The sequence below is a fragment of the Cajanus cajan genome, chromosome 3 (assembly GCF_000230855.2).
Source record: "Cajanus cajan strain Asha chromosome 3, NIPB_CcT2T_4, whole genome shotgun sequence".
NCBI lineage: Eukaryota > Viridiplantae > Streptophyta > Magnoliopsida > Fabales > Fabaceae > Cajanus > Cajanus cajan.
In genome coordinates, this window is record NC_138519.1 from 1,016,175 (window position 1) to 1,034,566 (window position 18,392).

Here is an 18,392-nt window from a genome sequence, read left to right on the forward strand (position 1 = left end):
TAACAATTTTTTTTAAAATTATAGTCTTATTATCAAAATTCAATAATTAAGTAACATAATTTAAACAAAAATTACTTTTAAAATACAATAATTAAGTAACATAATTTAAACAAAAATTACTTTTAAAATAGTGATAAATTTTATCCAATTGTTAATAAATATTAATAACAAAGTTTCTAACACACTTATTTTAATATATTCACTTCATTGATTAAAAATCATTAAAAATAATGAAAATTTTCAACTAATTAAAAAGTATATGTATATAAAAGAGTGGGCGATAGAGTTACGTGTCACATTTCTCTTGATTTATTTATTAGTAGATATTTTCCGAAAAATCATGGTCCAAAAATAACAACTGGCCACGTGTACTGTACTTCACGGGTCCCACGTTAGGAAAAGCGAAAGCATTAGTTAGGTCGAGCTGAAGCCATGTTTCTGATTTCCCACTTCCCTTCTTTTTCCACTCTTCAGTCCTTCACGCAACAGAGTTCGAAGCTCAAAGCATTCTCATTACCATTCGCATTCGCATTCGCTTCCTCCAATGGATCCCTCCTCGCTCCCTCCCTCTCTGCACCTCGCCATGGCCGCGCTGCTCGGAGCCTCCTTCATGGCCATCTCCGCCTTCTACATCCACCGCCGCACCGTCGACCACGTCCTCCACCGCCTCGTCGAGCTCCGCCGCGCGCCTCCCCTCACCTCCGACGACGACGAAGGCTCCGACCACGCTGATCACGCCGACGACGGAGAAACGGAGGCGGACACCGATTTCAGAAACTATCGCCGAAACTTGTCCAGGTCCATCGACGACTGCAACTCCAACGTGCTTCGGAGCTATAGGATTTCCTCCTCCATGCCCAACGTCGCTTCCACAATGGATTGGTTCCAAGAGGACCCTACGAATCGCGCTTCGTCGCTCGAGAATCTGCAATTCGTTCCGTCGGGGCTCCCGTCTCTTCGAACGGGTTCGACAAACGGTGTGAATGCGTCAACTTTGTACTTGTTCAGTACGACAAATAGTGTATGCACTCATAGAGTCAGAGTTAAAGGGATTTTATGTATGATGCCTGACTTGTTTAGTGTCACCTTCCTGTATCATAAAACTTTATCTTTTAGTTAAAAATGTTCCATTTGAATCCCTATACATACCATTCTTATTCTCTTTTAGTACCTATTGTCTGTTTCTAAAGACACTAATAAGAAAAATTTATGTAACTATAGGGAGTAAAAGAATAAAAATCATTTGAATAAAGATTAAAAAGGAATACTTTTGATTATAGATATTAAAAGGTAAAATTCATGAAACTATAAGGGTTAAAAAGTTAATTAAACCTAGTTTTTTTTTTATACCAACAATGCATAGTAATTAAACTATTTTTTTCTTTGGTTAAAATGTACTTTGTTTTTTTGTTTGCCTAAATAGTGTTTCTGTGGTTTTGGTTTGTGTAGGAGAGAGTGCTCAGATTTCGTGTTCCTATAAGAGGATAGCTTCTGTTGGTAGGATTATGACCCCGAGATCACCGGGGCACACGTTTGAAAGTGCTGATGATTCTGACGAGGAGGAAACTCAGCTTGTCGATGACAGTCGTATTCCTTTCCCAAATACCTACGTGAGAATGATGATTTCTTATTTGTTGGGTTGCTGAATGCTGTTTAAAACTTTGTTGAATAAACTATGGTCTGTTGTTGATTGTTAATCAGGGGGCAAGTTGAGAAACATGCTTTCGTGTTTTCACTATTTTTAGTTACAAACTTGCCATTATATCGGGATTCAAATGATGGGATATTATTTAACTTGAGGTCTAGAGTTATTGCTTTTTGTTTGTCAACGTAGTACTTTGATGGTTATTCATGGGATATAAACTTGAGAGGCTGCTTTTTTTATTTGATAATCTGGAATGTAGATAGTATTGGTGTTGTGTGGTGCATGATCATAAATCTTTTGGCTTCCTAGTTCCGAATCCTTGCTCATTTTTGGTGTGTTATTGTTCATTGTACAATTATTTCTATCCTTGTCCTTTTAGTGATTCATGATGTTGCAGGGACTAAATTCAAACGTGTGCAATTTGTCTGCTGTTCCATTCAGAGTTGAGGATGCAAACTGTGCAAATAATCAGATGTATGGAGAGGCTTCAGAGGAAGGGAAAACTGGCGCTCATATGAATGGTGATGCAATAACAGATTCACCTTCAGTACATGTAGCTGGGGATGTCACTAATGTCTTGCCTGCAAGAAACTTTGTGCATGGTACTTTCACATCGCAATCATAATATGTACTATTCTTCTGATTGCTTGTATATTTTTTTCATGTTAAATAATTATATTATTATCCCTGCATGATATTTACATACTTTTACCCTCTTTTTGCTAATCTACATTTGCTCCCCCCCCTCCCCAAACCATATCAAGCAATATAATTCTTTTGATTTTTTTTTGGTCATTGTATGATTTGTATAAATGAAGCAAGATTGAAAAAGCTAGTGTTTAATGCATCTTTGTTTTACTCTGCAAAATATGTTCAGAGACAACAAATATAGAAGAGGAGGAAGTATGCAAAATGATTCGAGAATGCTTAGATTTGCGTAAGAAATATGTTTACAAGGAAACAGTTCCATGGAAGATTGAACCAGTGGAAACTAACCCTGACCCGTATCACTTTGAACCAGTTGAAGCAACAGCAGTAAGTTTGCTGCTTCTCTGTTATTACATATTGATTAGTTCAGATATATGCTGCTACATGTGGAATCTGATTGAGTTATTAACACTCAATTTTGTTCTGAAGTTTTTTTGTTGATATTGTTATATTGCTCTGAAGTGTTTGGTTAATATTGTTATAACTGACTTTTGGTGTTATAAACAGCACCATTTTAGGATGGAAGATGGAGTCATACGTGTTTTTGCAAGTAAAACTGGTAAGCTTGGAGCGTTAACATGATATCAATGACTTACAAATATCTTAATTTTATACAGTATTTAGTTTGTTAAAGATGAAAGAACTGAGCTTTCTGTGAAACTGTGCAGACACTGAAGAGCTCTTCCCTGTTGCAAGCTCAACTAGATTTTTTACTGATATGCATTACATTCTAAAAGTTATGTCTATTGGGAATGTTCGTTCTGCATGCTACCATAGGCTACGCTTTCTTGAGGAAGTATGTTTCCACAAACTTGTATCTATATGATCTATTTGTGCTTGCCTGTTGAATTTGTTTGTAACACGCATCTTGTCATTATACAGAAATTCCGCCTTCATCTATTGTTAAATGCGGATAGGGAGTTTCTGGCACAGAAGGGTGCACCACACCGGGATTTTTACAATATCAGAAAAGTAGATACTCATATTCATCATTCTGCTTGCATGAATCAGAAGCATCTTGTGCGCTTCATCAAGTCAAAATTAAAAAAAGAACCTGATGAGGTGAAAATGTACTTTTGGGTTCTAGTTTTTTTTTTTTTTTTTTTTTTTCTGAGAGCATAATGCTGTTACCTGTCTTCCCCTTCCATGTTGCCCTTTTATTTTCCAGATTACCAGTTTTTCTTAATTTTTCTATCAGTATTAACCTGTGTTAACAGGTTGTTATCTTTAGAGATGGGAAATATATGACACTTAAGGAGGTTTTTGAGAGTTTAGATTTGACCGGGTATGCATTTGTTCACTGATATTTTTCATCTAGCTATTTGGAAAATGAGTTTGGAATATATTTATGTTCTTGTGTGTCATCACCTTTTCTAATTAATGGAAAATTATGATGCAGATATGATCTGAATGTTGATTTGTTGGACGTCCATGCAGATAAGAGCACATTCCATAGATTTGACAAATTCAACCTTAAGTATAATCCTTGTGGACAGAGCAGACTAAGAGAGATATTTTTAAAGCAGGATAATCTTATCCAGGGTTGGTTTCAAAATAAGAATGTTCCCTATTATTTACTTGTATATTATGAATTCCAATCAAATATTAGAAGTGTTAGTTTATGCTTCTTAAATTGATAATTAGCTTAAAGCCACCAAAATTGACAGGAAGGTATCTGGCTGAAGTAACAAAGGAAGTTTTGACAGATCTTGAAGCAAGCAAATATCAGGTTATTTATACTTGATATGTTTTTATTTTATTGTATTTTACTTTATTTTTTTTTATTTTGATATTCATATCTTGATTCATTTTTATGTATAAATAAAATTTTCAGATGGCTGAGTACAGGATCTCTGTTTATGGAAGAAAGCAGAGTGAGTGGGATCAGCTGGCTAGTTGGTTTGTTAACAATGCTCTTCACAGTAAGAATGCTGTATGGCTAATCCAGGTAGTGTTATTAAGGCATCTATTGGATTGGTTTACACTAGTTTCCAGTGCATTTATGGTAAAATTTGTTCCCGTGATGACACTAACCTCCATTTTCCTAGTGAATTCTTAAAGGATTACTACTTGAGTAGGTCTTCCTTATCTTTGAGTTTAGGACCGTTTCATTTTTTAGCCTAATGACATTGGCAGTGGTACAGTGTTAAGACAGAATCTTGACAAATGCACTTGGGAAATTGATCAAAATCACTTCCAACTTAACATGGGGCCTCTAACATTTGTGTGCTTATGATAGCGCATGCTTTAAAAATTGAGCCTTTTCAGCTTCTTTCTCTTCCTCTTAATTATAAGATTAACTTATGTCATTATCTCAAGAAGTGCACTGTAATCCTATTAAACATTTTCTGAAATGTATGATGTTTAATTGCATCAGCAGCAACCATATCATTATTGCAAACAAATGAACAGTATTTTCTTTGTTGTCCTTTTGCCATAAGTTTTTTTTTTCTACCTTTTTGTAGGGGTCTTCCGCCTCAACTTATACTATACTTTTATTTATTGAGAGTAGTGATTGTTGTCACTAGAAAATGCTGCGTGCTTATTGAGAACTGTATTGAGTACTGAGTGGGATTGACATTTAGTTTAAGAACTAACCTAGTCTCCCCAAACCACACCATGTCATACAACCTCTCTTTACTGGAGGTTGAAACTACCCTTTCAAGGACCGAGGGAGACAGATATCCCTTTCCCATCACAGGAGATGTTTTGTCTTAATTTTTCCTTTAAACATTTAGTTTAAGAACTAACCTAGTCTCCTAAACCACCCTAACACCAACAAAATGAAAAGAAAAAAAAAAGGAAATGCAAAAAAGGGAAGCTAGTTAATATTATTTGTGTCTTTTAACTACATGCAGGCAAGTTCACATTCATATGATATAGATTCTAATATATATAGTGGAACATGTGCAATTTGTTTTACAAATAGATGAAGTTAGTACTTGGTTCAGACTATTTGTGTCTTTGGAACTACATGCAGGCAACTTCACATTTATATGATACAGATTCTAATGTATATAGTGGAACATGTAGTGCAACTTGTTTTACAAATAGATGAAGTTAGTACTTGGTTCAGACTGGGTCTTGAGAATTAATTGGAATTTATGTGTACTCTGTTTGATTTGATATAATGTTCCATATCTGGTAGAGTTTGTTTAGAATTTTGATTGGTGCTTTGACTGCTTTCCCTTGGGCTGTCTTTTAATTTGGAATTTTGGAATTATTATTTTGTTCATTGACTTTGATCTTGTTTTCTGAACTTTTATTGGCACAGTTACCACGGTTATACAATGTGTACAAGAATATGGGAATTGTTACCTCCTTTCAGAATATTCTGGATAATGTGTTCATTCCTCTATTTGAAGTCACAGTGGATCCAAATTCTCATCCTCAATTACATTTGTTTTTGATGCAGGTTAGTCAACCTGTGTTTTTTTTGGTTGTGTGTGAATGCATACCCTACTTCTGTGTGCTTGTATATGTATCTAGTTGTATAGTTACATAATTTTCCATATGTAACATTATGTATTTCCTGGTGTAGCTGTTATGCTGTGCCAATATTACATGAGACAACTGTTAGGTAATACTTTGCCTGTGCCACTATATGTAAATTTGCTGTCACTATTGTTTCATTACTGAACAGTCTCTTAATTGGATGGATTTGGTTATGTCTATGCCACTAGTTACAAGGTTTAATTAATAATCCTGAAGCTAAAATTTTCTTGAGCTTCTTTTTGGTTTTTGCATGATAACCAAGATTATAGTAGGAAAAGGGGAGTTGAGGGTGTTTGGATGATTAGGAATTGATCAGGGTTAAATGGATAAAAATGAGGGTGTAACAAAGTACACAGCTGACATGAACTATTGAGGATGAAGATTTAGGTGTGAATGGAAAGAGGGAAGGTAGTCAGGATTTGGTTTGAATGGGATGGAACAGTGGAAAACTTGGGGATGAATGGAGAGAGAGTAGGGAGATGAGAATAAAGAGGAGGAAAACAATTCAGTTACTGGAAATATTGTGGGACTAGAGTTTGCGTATCATAGTCTAGGCCATCTTAGGGTTGTCATAAATAGAAAACATGTTAAAGTTACGAATCCAGCAATCAAGTGCTGGCAACTGAAGAGTGATAAACATTTGACTTTTATGAAGAAATTATTGGAGGAAGGTAATTGGGAATCACAATGTAGTAGTGAGTATTAACCTTATTTGGGTGAAATGTCTAAGAATGTTAAAAAGGTTGCTAAAGTAATGTTGGGTGAATCAACAGGTTTTGGACTAATAGATAAGGAATTGTGGCGGTGGAATGGAAGTGTTCAAGAAAATTTAGAAACAAAATATTAGAAAGGCAAGAAATGAGATGAGGAAAACTGCGAGTGAGATAGGATCCAAAACTTTAAAGGAGTTTTACAGAGATCTTGAGACAAAGAATGAAGAACATAGGAGAACTATTTATAAAAGTTTTTCAATGATTGACCTCTAATATGGATCAGAAATCCAAGGAGACAAACAAAATTTGCCTTATTATCATAAAATTTGAGTTGATGCTAAAGAAACCATTAGGACCATGAATAAGAGTGAAGAAGTTGTCTTTGGTGGTATTCCTATCGAAGTTTGGCAATGTGTGGGACAGTAGGGTATCATTTACCTTGCTAAGCCATTTAATGAGGCCTTGAGATCTAAGAAAATGTTTGACAATTGGAGGAGCTGTTTGGTTACTTTATTATATAAGAACTATGGAGATGTAAAGAACTGTTTTAGTTACATAGGGATAAAACCTATGAGTCTATGAGATAAACTATGAAATTATTGGAAAGGGTGATTGATTATAGATTAAAAAATTAGGATTGCAAAAGCTCAATTTAGATTTATGACAAGAAGGTCTACAACCAATGTTATCTTCTACGGGAGTTGATGTAAAGTACTGAAGGATAGAAAGAGACTTGCATATATGGTATTGATTTACTTGGAAGCAAAGATATTCCAAAACGTGAACACTGTTGAAAAGAAAGGTATTTGTGTGACTTACATCTAGACTATACAAGACATGTATGATGGGGTAATTATTACTTTGAGAACTCCTGGAAGCGAGACTAGGACTTTCTTATGAGGATAGACTTACACCATCAGGGTTAAACTTAATATTTAATCTAGTCTCGACATGCTTAGGACTTACCAAGAAGATATAAAAGATTACCCCTAAATATATGCTTAGTTTTGATTGAGGAATAAGGGAAGATGTTAACTCCAAACTTGAGCTTTGGAGACAAACATTTGAATCAAATGGTTTTAACTTGAGTAGGAGAGGAGTAGCACTATATGCATTGCAAATTTAATGAGAAACAAGGGGAAAGTGACTTGGAGGTATAAATTAGAGAAAATGTTATGCCATAGGTTTTTAAGTTTAAAGTTTAAACATCTGTAATCAATGTTACAAAATGGTAGGGAAATCAATGAAGAATGTCACACATAGGATATAAGTTGCGTGGTTAAAATGGAGAAAGACACTGAGAGTTATTTGTGATTGCTAAACACCTATCAAACTTAAAGCAAAAGTTCTATGGCACAACTATACTAGAAAGGACAAGATGTTAAAATGGGTTGATGACCACACTACAAAGGACAAGATACAAATGATTGTGTACAAGGAAGCATTAGTGATACTTATCAAGGAAAACGAGGCAAAAGAATGGTTCAGGTGATTTAGATACCTGCAAAGGCCATTGGAAGCATCAGTGAGGATAGTATATTGTATGATTTTTACCCATGTATAAAGGGGTAGAAGGAGACAAAGAAGGATATTAGAGAAAATCAATAAAAGAGATTTCAAGGTAAATAATAGTTTGGTTTTTAACCAGGCTCAGTGATGCGTGATCTATGTAACCAATTTAACCTAGTGAGATACAACTATTATTAGGGTTATTGTGTTTTCAGAAATTTTTCAACTATGTAAATTCCAAGTTCTATAAGTTTGATTTGCTATGATGCCCTTTTGCTCCTGTTACTAATTCCTAATATTGAATTTAAATTATCACTGAACCAAACCCATATTTGTCAAATCAAACTGATTTTCTGCTTTTGTTGCTGTTGGAATGCAAGCAAAGTCCCATATCGTTCAAACAAGAGGATGGACATGGGTTTATATACACACTTGTCTCCATTGGTTGAGAGGCCTTTTGGGTGATGTCCAAAAGCAAAACCGTGAGGGTTTGGACCCAAAGCGGACAATATCTCACCAATGTTGAGACATGTGTATATGTGTGGTAACCCCCCCTTGATGCACAACAAGTGGTATCAGAGCCGATGGTCTGAGGTGACCGGCTCGACGAGTATGATGGTTGGCAGGTAGATCCAAGTTTGAGATCCCTTGTGTCGAAAGTCTTCCTAACGGTGGGTCCATGTGGAAGAGAGGCTTCCTGGTAACATGGAGGGTTAGGAGGCGTGTCCCTTGTTAAGATGCAAGCAAAGTCCCACATCGTTCAAACAAGAGGATGGACATGAGTTTATATACACACAGATATCTCCATTGGTTGAGAGGCCTTTTGGGTGATGTCCAAAAGCAAAACCGTGAGGGCTTGGGTCCAAAGCGGACAATATCTCACCAATGTGGAGACATGTGTATATGTATAGTAATCTCCCGTTCACAACAAGTGGTATCAGAGCCGATGGTCTGATCAAGTGACCGGCTCGACGAGTATGATGGCTGGCAGGCGGCGGTGCAAGCACTCTGAGCGTGAGTGAGCTCTGTGGCATTCAAACAAGAGGATGAACATGGGTTTATATATACACAGTTATCTCCATTGGTTGAGAGGTCTTTTGGGTGATGTCCAAAAGCAAAACCGTGAAGGCTTGGGCCCAAAGCGGACAATATCTCACCAATGTGGAGACATGTGTATATGTGTGGTAATCCCCCTTGATGCACAACAATTGCAAAGCACTTTTTAAAAAATTCTATGAACTGCTTTATTGTAACAAAGGGATGCATTTACTATACATAGATTTTTGTATCACAGTTCATAAGCCTTTTTCAGTAGTAGAGAATGAAGTCGAGTTCTAAGACACATTCACAATCAAATTTGTTTCTCATCTCAACAATGTTATTGCAAGTATTCTCTGGATGTGTCAACTTTGATTGTTGCTGATTATTAAAACTGACAGATGAAAGATCATGAACAAAAGAAGCAATTATGTTCTTTCTAGAGTTGCTTTCTTTTTTCTTAATGTATTAGGTTAATATGTTGAGCTTCTTCTGCATACAGGTGGTGGGATTTGATCTTGTAGATGATGAAAGTAAACCAGAAAGGCGTCCAACTAAGCACATGCCTACTCCAGCTGAGTGGACAAATGAATTCAATCCAGCATACTCTTATTACCTTTATTACTGCTATGCAAATTTGTATACGCTCAACAAGGTTTACCGTTGCCTTTTTAATTCCCTTCTAATTCTAAGGCCAATTATGCTTTTGTTTTTTATGTTTGGTTTCCAAGTTCAAGCACATCAATGAAAATAATAATAATAAAAAAAAAAAACAAACAGGAAAAGATGGAGCAAGAATAGATTTACAGAAGACTTCCTGGTTATCAACAATATTAATATCTCACTGTCGGTTTCAGCTGCGTGAATCAAAAGGAATGACCACAATAAAGTTGCGGCCTCATTGTGGAGAGGTTGTTTTCAATATATTAGCTTAGCAGTATGGTTTAATTCTTTATGTTCAATATGGTAGTTATAATCAATCAACTCATGCAGGCAGGTGATAGTGATCATTTGGCTGCTGCCTTCCTCCTATGCCATAACATTTCTCATGGGATAAATCTACGTAAAACTCCAGTTTTGCAGTACTTGTATTATCTTGCACAGGTTAGCTGGTTAGCCCTCAGGAATATTCTTTTGGTCAACTGTAATGTAGTTGAAAATTGAAGTAGAAATCGTATTCTTTACCAATACTTATTTCTCTTTAACCTGATAATTTGACAATATATTAATACCATTCTGTTCTCACTTTAGGTTGGATTAGCCATGTCACCACTTAGCAATAATTCCCTTTTCTTGGACTACCATCGCAATCCATTGCCCATGTTTTTCCAGCGAGGTCTAAATGTTTCTCTCTCTACCGATGATCCTTTGCAAATTCATTTGACAAAGGAGCCACTGCTAGAAGAATATAGTGTTGCAGCAAAGGTTTAGTTTCTCCTAAACTCCTAGACACCTTAAATATAAGTTGGTTAAATATTCTGCTGTCTTTTACAGTTTTACTAGAGATCACATATATGACTTGAACATGCGCATTGCAGGTATGGAAGCTTTCTGCCTGTGACCTGTGTGAGATAGCTAGAAATTCGGTCTACCAATCTGGATTTTCACACCAAGCAAAGGTAAACTATAAGACAACGTAGGAATTTTATGATTTTGCTCATCTGCACTAAAAGCTTTACAGATGTATGCATATTCTTAAACTTGCAAGCACTGCGGGAGAAATTAAATTGAGTTTGTTGGTGTGAACTCGCCTAGAAACCAACTGTAGTATGGAAAGTTGATTTTCTTAAGTTAGGTTTAGAGTCTATTTGAAATTTTAAATACAAGTTAGAGACGCTTTTGTGAGCTTCTTTACTGAAAAAAAAAAGTATTTTGTAGTAGAGAAACTTTCAAAAACACTTCTAAGTTTGTATCCAAACAGATTTTTAGTATATCAGTTAAGTAATTACACTTGGTCTTCTCTAAGTTCTTGTTTACTTAGGTTTTTTCTTATTTAAGAATGTATTTTTTTGTTTACATTATTATCATAACGTTTTCTCCCTCCTATCACAGGCACACTGGCTTGGGAATCAATATTTCTTCAGAGGTTCTAAAGGAAATGATATTCATAAGACAAATGTTCCCAATTTGAGGCTTTCTTTCCGATATGAGGTGAAAAAAAACTAAAGACAAATCATATATACGTACATTTTGATTTGTATTCATTCTTTCATGATTACCATTTTTATGTTTATTCTTTCTTGCTTACAATTCTTGGTGTTTATGCAGACATGGAAAGAGGAAATGCAATATATTTACGCAGGTCAAGCCATCTTTCCTGAAGATGTAGACCCATGAAGCAAGCCTAGTGAAATTCACCATTCACACCGTGATAGCGCTAACAATAACATCGGTACTTTGATCAATGTTCTTAGCAGCAGCAGCTTTGGTAGTGACAAGTTATCGTAATCTTGAAGCTAAGCAACGGTTATATCTTAACGTAATTGCGAACTATCTAGTGATATGCTATCTTAGCACTCTTAGTTCCTATTTGCCTCATAATAATGAACAGATAATGTCACCAAACCCTGGCATTTTTACATGGTAGGGGACACTAATGCTAGTTATTTATTAGAAGTAATTAGTAGTTATTATAATACAATTCGTCTTCACAGAGATACGAAAGTAACTTACACGACACTTTTTCACATAGACTAATTTTTTTAGTTCAAAATTATTAAGAGTTTAATTACAAATTTGATCCTAGTTGTACAGGTTTGTTTTGGTTTTTATATAAGCACTTTTGATCAATGACGTTAAAAAAAGAAAAGTTAACCTCGCTAACCGTAGATGATGTAACATGATATATCCATGATGTAGTATCGATGTGTTGTACTTTTTATTGTTGTCGAAGTCTAGCAGATATAAGACGAGGGCAATCTATTTTAAAAAATACCTATTATCATGGAAAGAAATGAGATATGAAGTAAACTAAAATATCTAGTTGAATATAGAGTAAAGTATTTAGAGAAATCAAAATGGAACAAAACGTAAGAAAGATGTTAGTTGGGGAAAGGAAAAATTTAACAATGGAGTGGCAAATTGAGTTGGTGGATTCAAATAGGTAAAAATAGCAAAATGTAAAAATTCTAGACATTGGTTTTAATGTGTTTTTAGTCTTTTAAATTTATGGTTATTTTTTTTCTTCTTAAATTTGAAATTAATCTTCGTAATCTTGTAATTTGAAAAAGAAATTATATTCTTTTAATATTTTAGGTGACTAATAGTATAATTGATAATGACAAATTGTAACAATTATGTTATATTAGTTGAGTTTTATGTGATGTTTTAAAAAAACATATTATAAATTTTATATAATAGTATATGATAGATTTGTTTATGATATTTAAGGAGAAAGATTAAAATAAGATTATTTAAAAAAATAAATTATAAGATTACAGAATAATTTTGAATATGAAACATCAAAAATAAATTACTTTCATATTTGAGTAATTAAAAATATATTTAAATCTTATAAATTTTTAAAGTGAATACATTTGTATACTCTCAATACAATATAACTATGCTATTGGTTATAGTTATGCATTAGATTAGGAACTTGGGATTATGGCTTGGTGGGTTGAATATAGTATGTAAATCGACATAAATGTTTAGGAGTTATACTAACAGTATTTAACTCAATCCTCTCGTCTTCTCTAGTTTGATGTATTTGCCTTCTTTCTTTCTTCTTTTATTACTTACGTATGTCGTATCCTTCACATATATCTATTCTATTAGTCAAGGATATATCTATTTTCTGAAAACATTTTTAAGACCATTTTGTTCAGGTAACCACTTCCAACTCACTCTTTCTCTCTCTATCATCTTTCTTTTATTTTTATTTTCTCTTCTTTACTTTTCTATATATTTATTTTTAAAATTTCTCGCACTCTATTTAATCACACACTTCTTTTATCTTTATCTTTCTCTTATTAATTTTTATAAAAAAAAATGTTGAGATATGAAATGTTTTTTTTTGTCTATTAATATTTTTTTTTTTCGTTCCTGGAATATTCACTATATTGAAGACACTTCAAAGAGTGTGATAGCTGGTCCCAAGATTTAATGCGACTGCATACAAAAGGTAGGATTGAAACTCTTGACCTTGCTTAAACATGGATCAACCCCTATCACTAAATCACGCTTGAAGTTTTTGTCCACTAATGTATATAACAATGATATTACTTCCAGAAATAGGCACTTTTGTTATGTGCAGTGGATAAGTTATTGGTTGTCTTGGGATTCTCCGATTCTTAAGTTTTAAATTTAGGTCTCACAAATCTTCATTTATTGATTCATAACATTTTTAAGTAATATAATGCATATGACAGAAAAATTTAGTGACCGGAAAGTAAATGTTAATGGCGAATCTATAATGGGCTCATTCTTTAAATTTTGTTCACAGATAAATTTTAACTTTGAATATTTCCCCTCCTCTAGAATAAGTCGTGCATTTTTCAAAATAAAAAGCATATGCTCCATTTACGAGGCCTCAATTCAATTGGTGTAACAGCTCACACATTTGATTTAACTGCCTTATCCTTTTATGTCGGTGAGCATATATGCTATACTATAAAAACACCATTCTAGGTCAATATTTATTATTAAATTTCGTGGCCCACGAATAATATATTCCTTTTGGATAGTCTCGTGTTCTCGAATTTTTCGAGTTCCACTGGTTAAAAGTTTGATTAATATAGTTTAATAAATAAATAATACTATACTTGGACTATAAATAAGTTAAGTTTAGACTTTATAAATTGGACAGAGTTACCATTAACCATGATATCCTATATCCTAATGCTTTCTTTTAGCGTCAGCTTGACCAATGCTAAATTATGTAATTATTGGAATAATAAATTTGTTCATTTTATTGTAATTGTATATTTGCATCGTTTATTTTTCAAAAGTAGGATTCGCCTACGAAAACTTTTATTATATTGGTGTATTTAGTGTGAGCATGGCATCAAACTTTTGTGTGTTGAACTTTTCTATCCTTCACTTTTTCATATGCCTTAAATTTAAAAAACTTGAACCATTTTTTATTATTAATTAGGTTAGTTCATCGAGTAGATTAACCTACATTATGGACTACTTAGTCCACTTTATAGATGACAAAATTCACTTTTTTTAATCTAGGTTAAAATATATTTTTTAGTTTATTATAAAATTATTAATTTTATCTTTTAATTTTTTATAATTTAAAATAGATATTTTTAGTTTGTTTAATTATATTTTTTAATCTTTTTCGGTCATTATCATTAATTTTATTGTAATATTATTTTTGTATAAGTGACTTAAACTTATTAAATTTACATGACATTGATATATTTAATTTTGTAGATGATGATGTGCCATATAAACATATTTCGATTCTAATATATATAGTAATAAGAATGGTGAAGGTTAGGGTGAGAGATTAAGGGATGTCTCTCACTATAAAAACTCTTTTAAGGCCATTAAATTTCATTTATTTTGAATTAATGGGTTACATCTTTCTATACTTTACTTTTTCTTTTTATTTTTTTTTTCCCAATTTGTCCTTGTATAATGTTTCTCTTTTATCACTAAATACCTCATTTGCCACCACCTTCCTCTGTGCCCTTAATCATTCACTATCACTACTTCCTTCCTTACATAATGTTTGGTTGGAAGGAAATAAAGATGAATTAGGAGAAAAGAGAAATTCTTAAAAACTTTTATAGTTTTGTTCAACTTTTTGAAGGAGAGAGGAGGGGAAAGAAGAGAGAGCAAAATCCCTCTTAATCCAATTTTAACTTCTCTCCAATGTTAGAGGGATTTAATTTGGAGGAGAGAGAAAGAATTTTAAAACATTTTTAGTATAATATCTAAAGTATCTTTATTTATGTTATTAAATTTAAAATTATAATAATACAAAAGAAAATTAATTTTTAAAATCTCTTTCTTCTCCTAGTGAAAAAAACAAGAAAAGAACTACTTCCACTAGTCCTCTCCCTTCATCTCAAGTCTCAACCAAACAAATCTTGCAGCTCCCCCCTTCTTTCCCTTCCTTTGTTCTAAACGAGAACTTAGTTTTTTCCTCCAACAAGTCTGTCATGATCATCCTCCAAATTACTCGTGACACCACCAACATTTTTGGCTCTATAAACATGATGGAACTTCACAGATGAATGGTAAAAAAAATTCCTTTATGTAACTCCTAGCTCCCTTCTTGTGCTCCCATGATCATGATTCTCCAATGAAGACACATCAAAGATGAGGTAGAACAAGTGAATTGGCACACCTACTCTCTAAGGAAGAGAGAAGCAAGAAACAATGATCACTAGCCATAAGGAAGGTTTCCTTAATGAAAATGCTTAATGAGAGAATTTCTCCTAAGTGACTCAAGAGAGTTTGAAGAGAGAAATAAAAAATATGAATCTCAAAAGTGTTGCATATACAAGGGAGATGATCTTTATAGAACTAGGAAGCTTGTGAAGAAAGTTAGGATAACTAAAGTTCAAGTTGAACCATGGTAGCCTAACATAGGTTTAGCTTAGGTGCCTAATTTGAATTCAAATTCAAATTTGGCCGTGAACTAAGGAAACCCATGAACTCTTAGATCTAAGGAGTTAGAACAATGCATTTGAAAACATTCAAAGGTTTGGTTAATTCAAGATCAAAGTAAAGATTCAAACAAAAACAAATACTACTAGAAGTATTAACATATAAGGACTATCATGCCACAAATTATCATAATGGTTGAATTCAAATCATACTATCATGAATCAAGGCTCAATCAAACAAAAATAAAGCATGGATCCTAAAAGTTTCAACAAAAGATTGGTTCAAGAATACAAGATCAAAAGTTTTGTGAACCAATTATTTTTTAAAAAATGTAGATCTATCAATTTCATGCAAAAATTAGATCTAGACAACCCTATACACATCAAGACAATCAATAATTGATTTAGACAAGACAAAATAATGAAAAGAAACGCATAGCTTCATGGAAGACAACGAAGGCTCTAGATACCAAAATGATGGAACTCCATGGAGGAATGGTAGCCAAATTCCTTTATGTAGCTCCTAGCTCCCTTCTTGTGCTTCCATGATCATGATTATCAAATGAAGACACATCAAAGATGAGGTAGAACAAGTGAATTGGTGCACTTACTCTCCAAGGAAGAGAGAAGCAAGAAACAGTGCGCACTAGCCACAAGGAAGATTTCCTTGATGGAAGTGCTTAAGAAAAGAATTTCTCTTAAGTGACTTAAGAGAGTTTGAAGAGAGAATTCTAGAATATAAATTTGAAATACACTCAAAAGTTTTACATATACAAGAGAGAAGACCTTTTATAGAACTAGAAAGCTTTTGGAGCAAGCTATGATAACTAAGGTTCAAGTTGAACCATGGTAGCCTAAGGTAGGTTTAGCTTAGGCTCCAAATTTAAATTCAAATTCAAATTCAAATTTGGACGTGAGTTAAGGAAACTCATGTGCACCTATGTGCTTCTAGATCTAATGAGTTAAAAAAAATGCATTTAAATGTCCCTTGAGATGCATTTGAGTTTGAATTGGACCAAGCCTTGTGCACCCCCACATGGTCGATCACATGGTGCCAAACTCAAACCTAAATATTGTAACTTGGATGACCCAAATACATTTACAACCCCAAGGCCCAAAAATACAAGAAATCCTATACTATTTGGCTCAAAATACAAGGCCTAAAACAACTATACTACGAGGCCCAAAATATAAGGCCCAAAAGAAAATAAGTACAAGAAATGAAAATAAAAGGTATTAGGCTTAGTCATGTAGTAGCCTATAACTCAAGATAAGCTTAGGCCCACTAACCTCACAACAAATTCAATTATCTTGTATCCTCCTAGCCATGGCCCTAGTATCGAACCCTTGGCCATGCCTCTTCCATCAAAACATCACACGTTTAACTCATTGATCTCACCTTTCTTTGATGTCGTTAGTAGTTATGGTCACATCAAGCCCAACATCCTTAAACTTGATGAGTAACAGGCATTCCTATAAAAAAGAATAAAATCAAAGCCAAAATTGACACTTGTTGGATATGGTTTAGTGGTGATTCCCCTCTTCTCTTCACATGTCGCATCTCCTACTACACCAACTTGTTGGGTTTTAGGTTCCCTTCCTATGTGGATAATAGACCCAAATGTGTAAGTCAATTATATCTCACTTAACCAAGTGGAGAGGGGTCAGGTCAGGTAAGAGAGAATGACTCATTTTGAAACAAAACAACAACAAAATATAAAGAGAAGAGAAGAGAGAAAATTTCTTTATTGAGTTCACATATCCACTAAGCAACAGTTTTCAATTTGAAATTGAAGATTAGTTCACTATTGTATCAAACTAAGTTTTGGATAATAGGTTTGTCGGACATGTTTCTTAGTTTTCAATGATTGGATTGTTAAAAGGAGACTTGTAGTGAGAGAAAAATGTTTCATAGTAATAACTCTATTTTTTGGGGCTTTTCATTTTATTTCTCATTTGTAAGCAATTGTGCTTAGTTTACTTTGATTGATTGTAAGCATTATTTGATGTGTTCATCGTGTACTTTTTGTTGATTATAGTTGAGTTTTTTTTTAGTTTAAATGACTCATAGTTTTTTACCCTACATTGAGGGCTTTTGTGTCTATTATGCACTTGTGATATCTATTTTTGATCTATTATGTTGGTGTTCCTTGTTGGTTCTTACAAGTAAAAGATTTAATTTCCATTATGCTATTACTTTTTATTGAATTGATGTTATTGTGTTAGACTTTCCCATCACAACCATCACTCTCCTCCACCATATCGTCCAAAAGATCAAAAGGAAGTCAATGACATCATGGTCTATTTTCTTCAACGTTTCAGATAGATTATAAACAGTGTTTTCAAAATCGAATCGTTATTGAACTGATACAGACATTGATTCAAGGTTCAATGATTCAACCGTCGTTGAACTGTGACCAAAACAATATAAATAATACAATAATAATAATTATTATCAATATAATAATATTAATAAATAAATATGATATTATAATCTTATATGATACTAAATATTAAAATAAAATATTATTTATAGATTCTCAATATTTAATATACACTCAAAATTTTAAATTATATAAAATATAATATTTGAGGTTTAAGTTTTATAGTAAAATATAATAATGTCCACTAATAATAACAAGTTTACATCTTGAATAAAAAGTATCAAATTAATATAATATAAACTATAAAAAATAAAAATATTAAAAATATATATTA

The 18,392-nt window shown here is 33.4% G+C and overlaps 1 protein-coding gene across 2 annotated transcripts; it reads left to right on the forward strand.

Annotated features, from left to right (window-relative positions):
* Positions 1–437: 437 nt before the first annotated feature.
* LOC109817995 (AMP deaminase) lies at positions 438–11,749 on the forward strand. 2 transcript variants are annotated; one of them, XM_020383365.3, is made up of 19 exons: positions 438–977; positions 1,450–1,610; positions 2,043–2,247; positions 2,523–2,680; positions 2,861–2,912; positions 3,022–3,149; positions 3,236–3,415; positions 3,571–3,638; positions 3,753–3,895; positions 4,021–4,082; positions 4,188–4,301; positions 5,628–5,768; positions 9,611–9,763; positions 9,966–10,019; positions 10,102–10,212; positions 10,360–10,533; positions 10,647–10,727; positions 11,161–11,259; positions 11,377–11,749. In XM_020383365.3, the coding sequence occupies exons 1-19, from the start codon at positions 545–547 to the stop codon at positions 11,443–11,445; spliced, it is 2,586 nt and encodes an 861-aa protein (XP_020238954.1). In that variant the 5' UTR covers positions 438–544; the 3' UTR covers positions 11,446–11,749. The 2 variants fall into 2 exon arrangements, with proteins under 2 accessions (XP_020238954.1, XP_082926192.1); XM_083070066.1 differs by lacking the exon at positions 438–977 and having other exon boundaries at positions 1,471–1,610; positions 2,087–2,247.
* Positions 11,750–18,392: the final 6,643 nt, after the last annotated feature.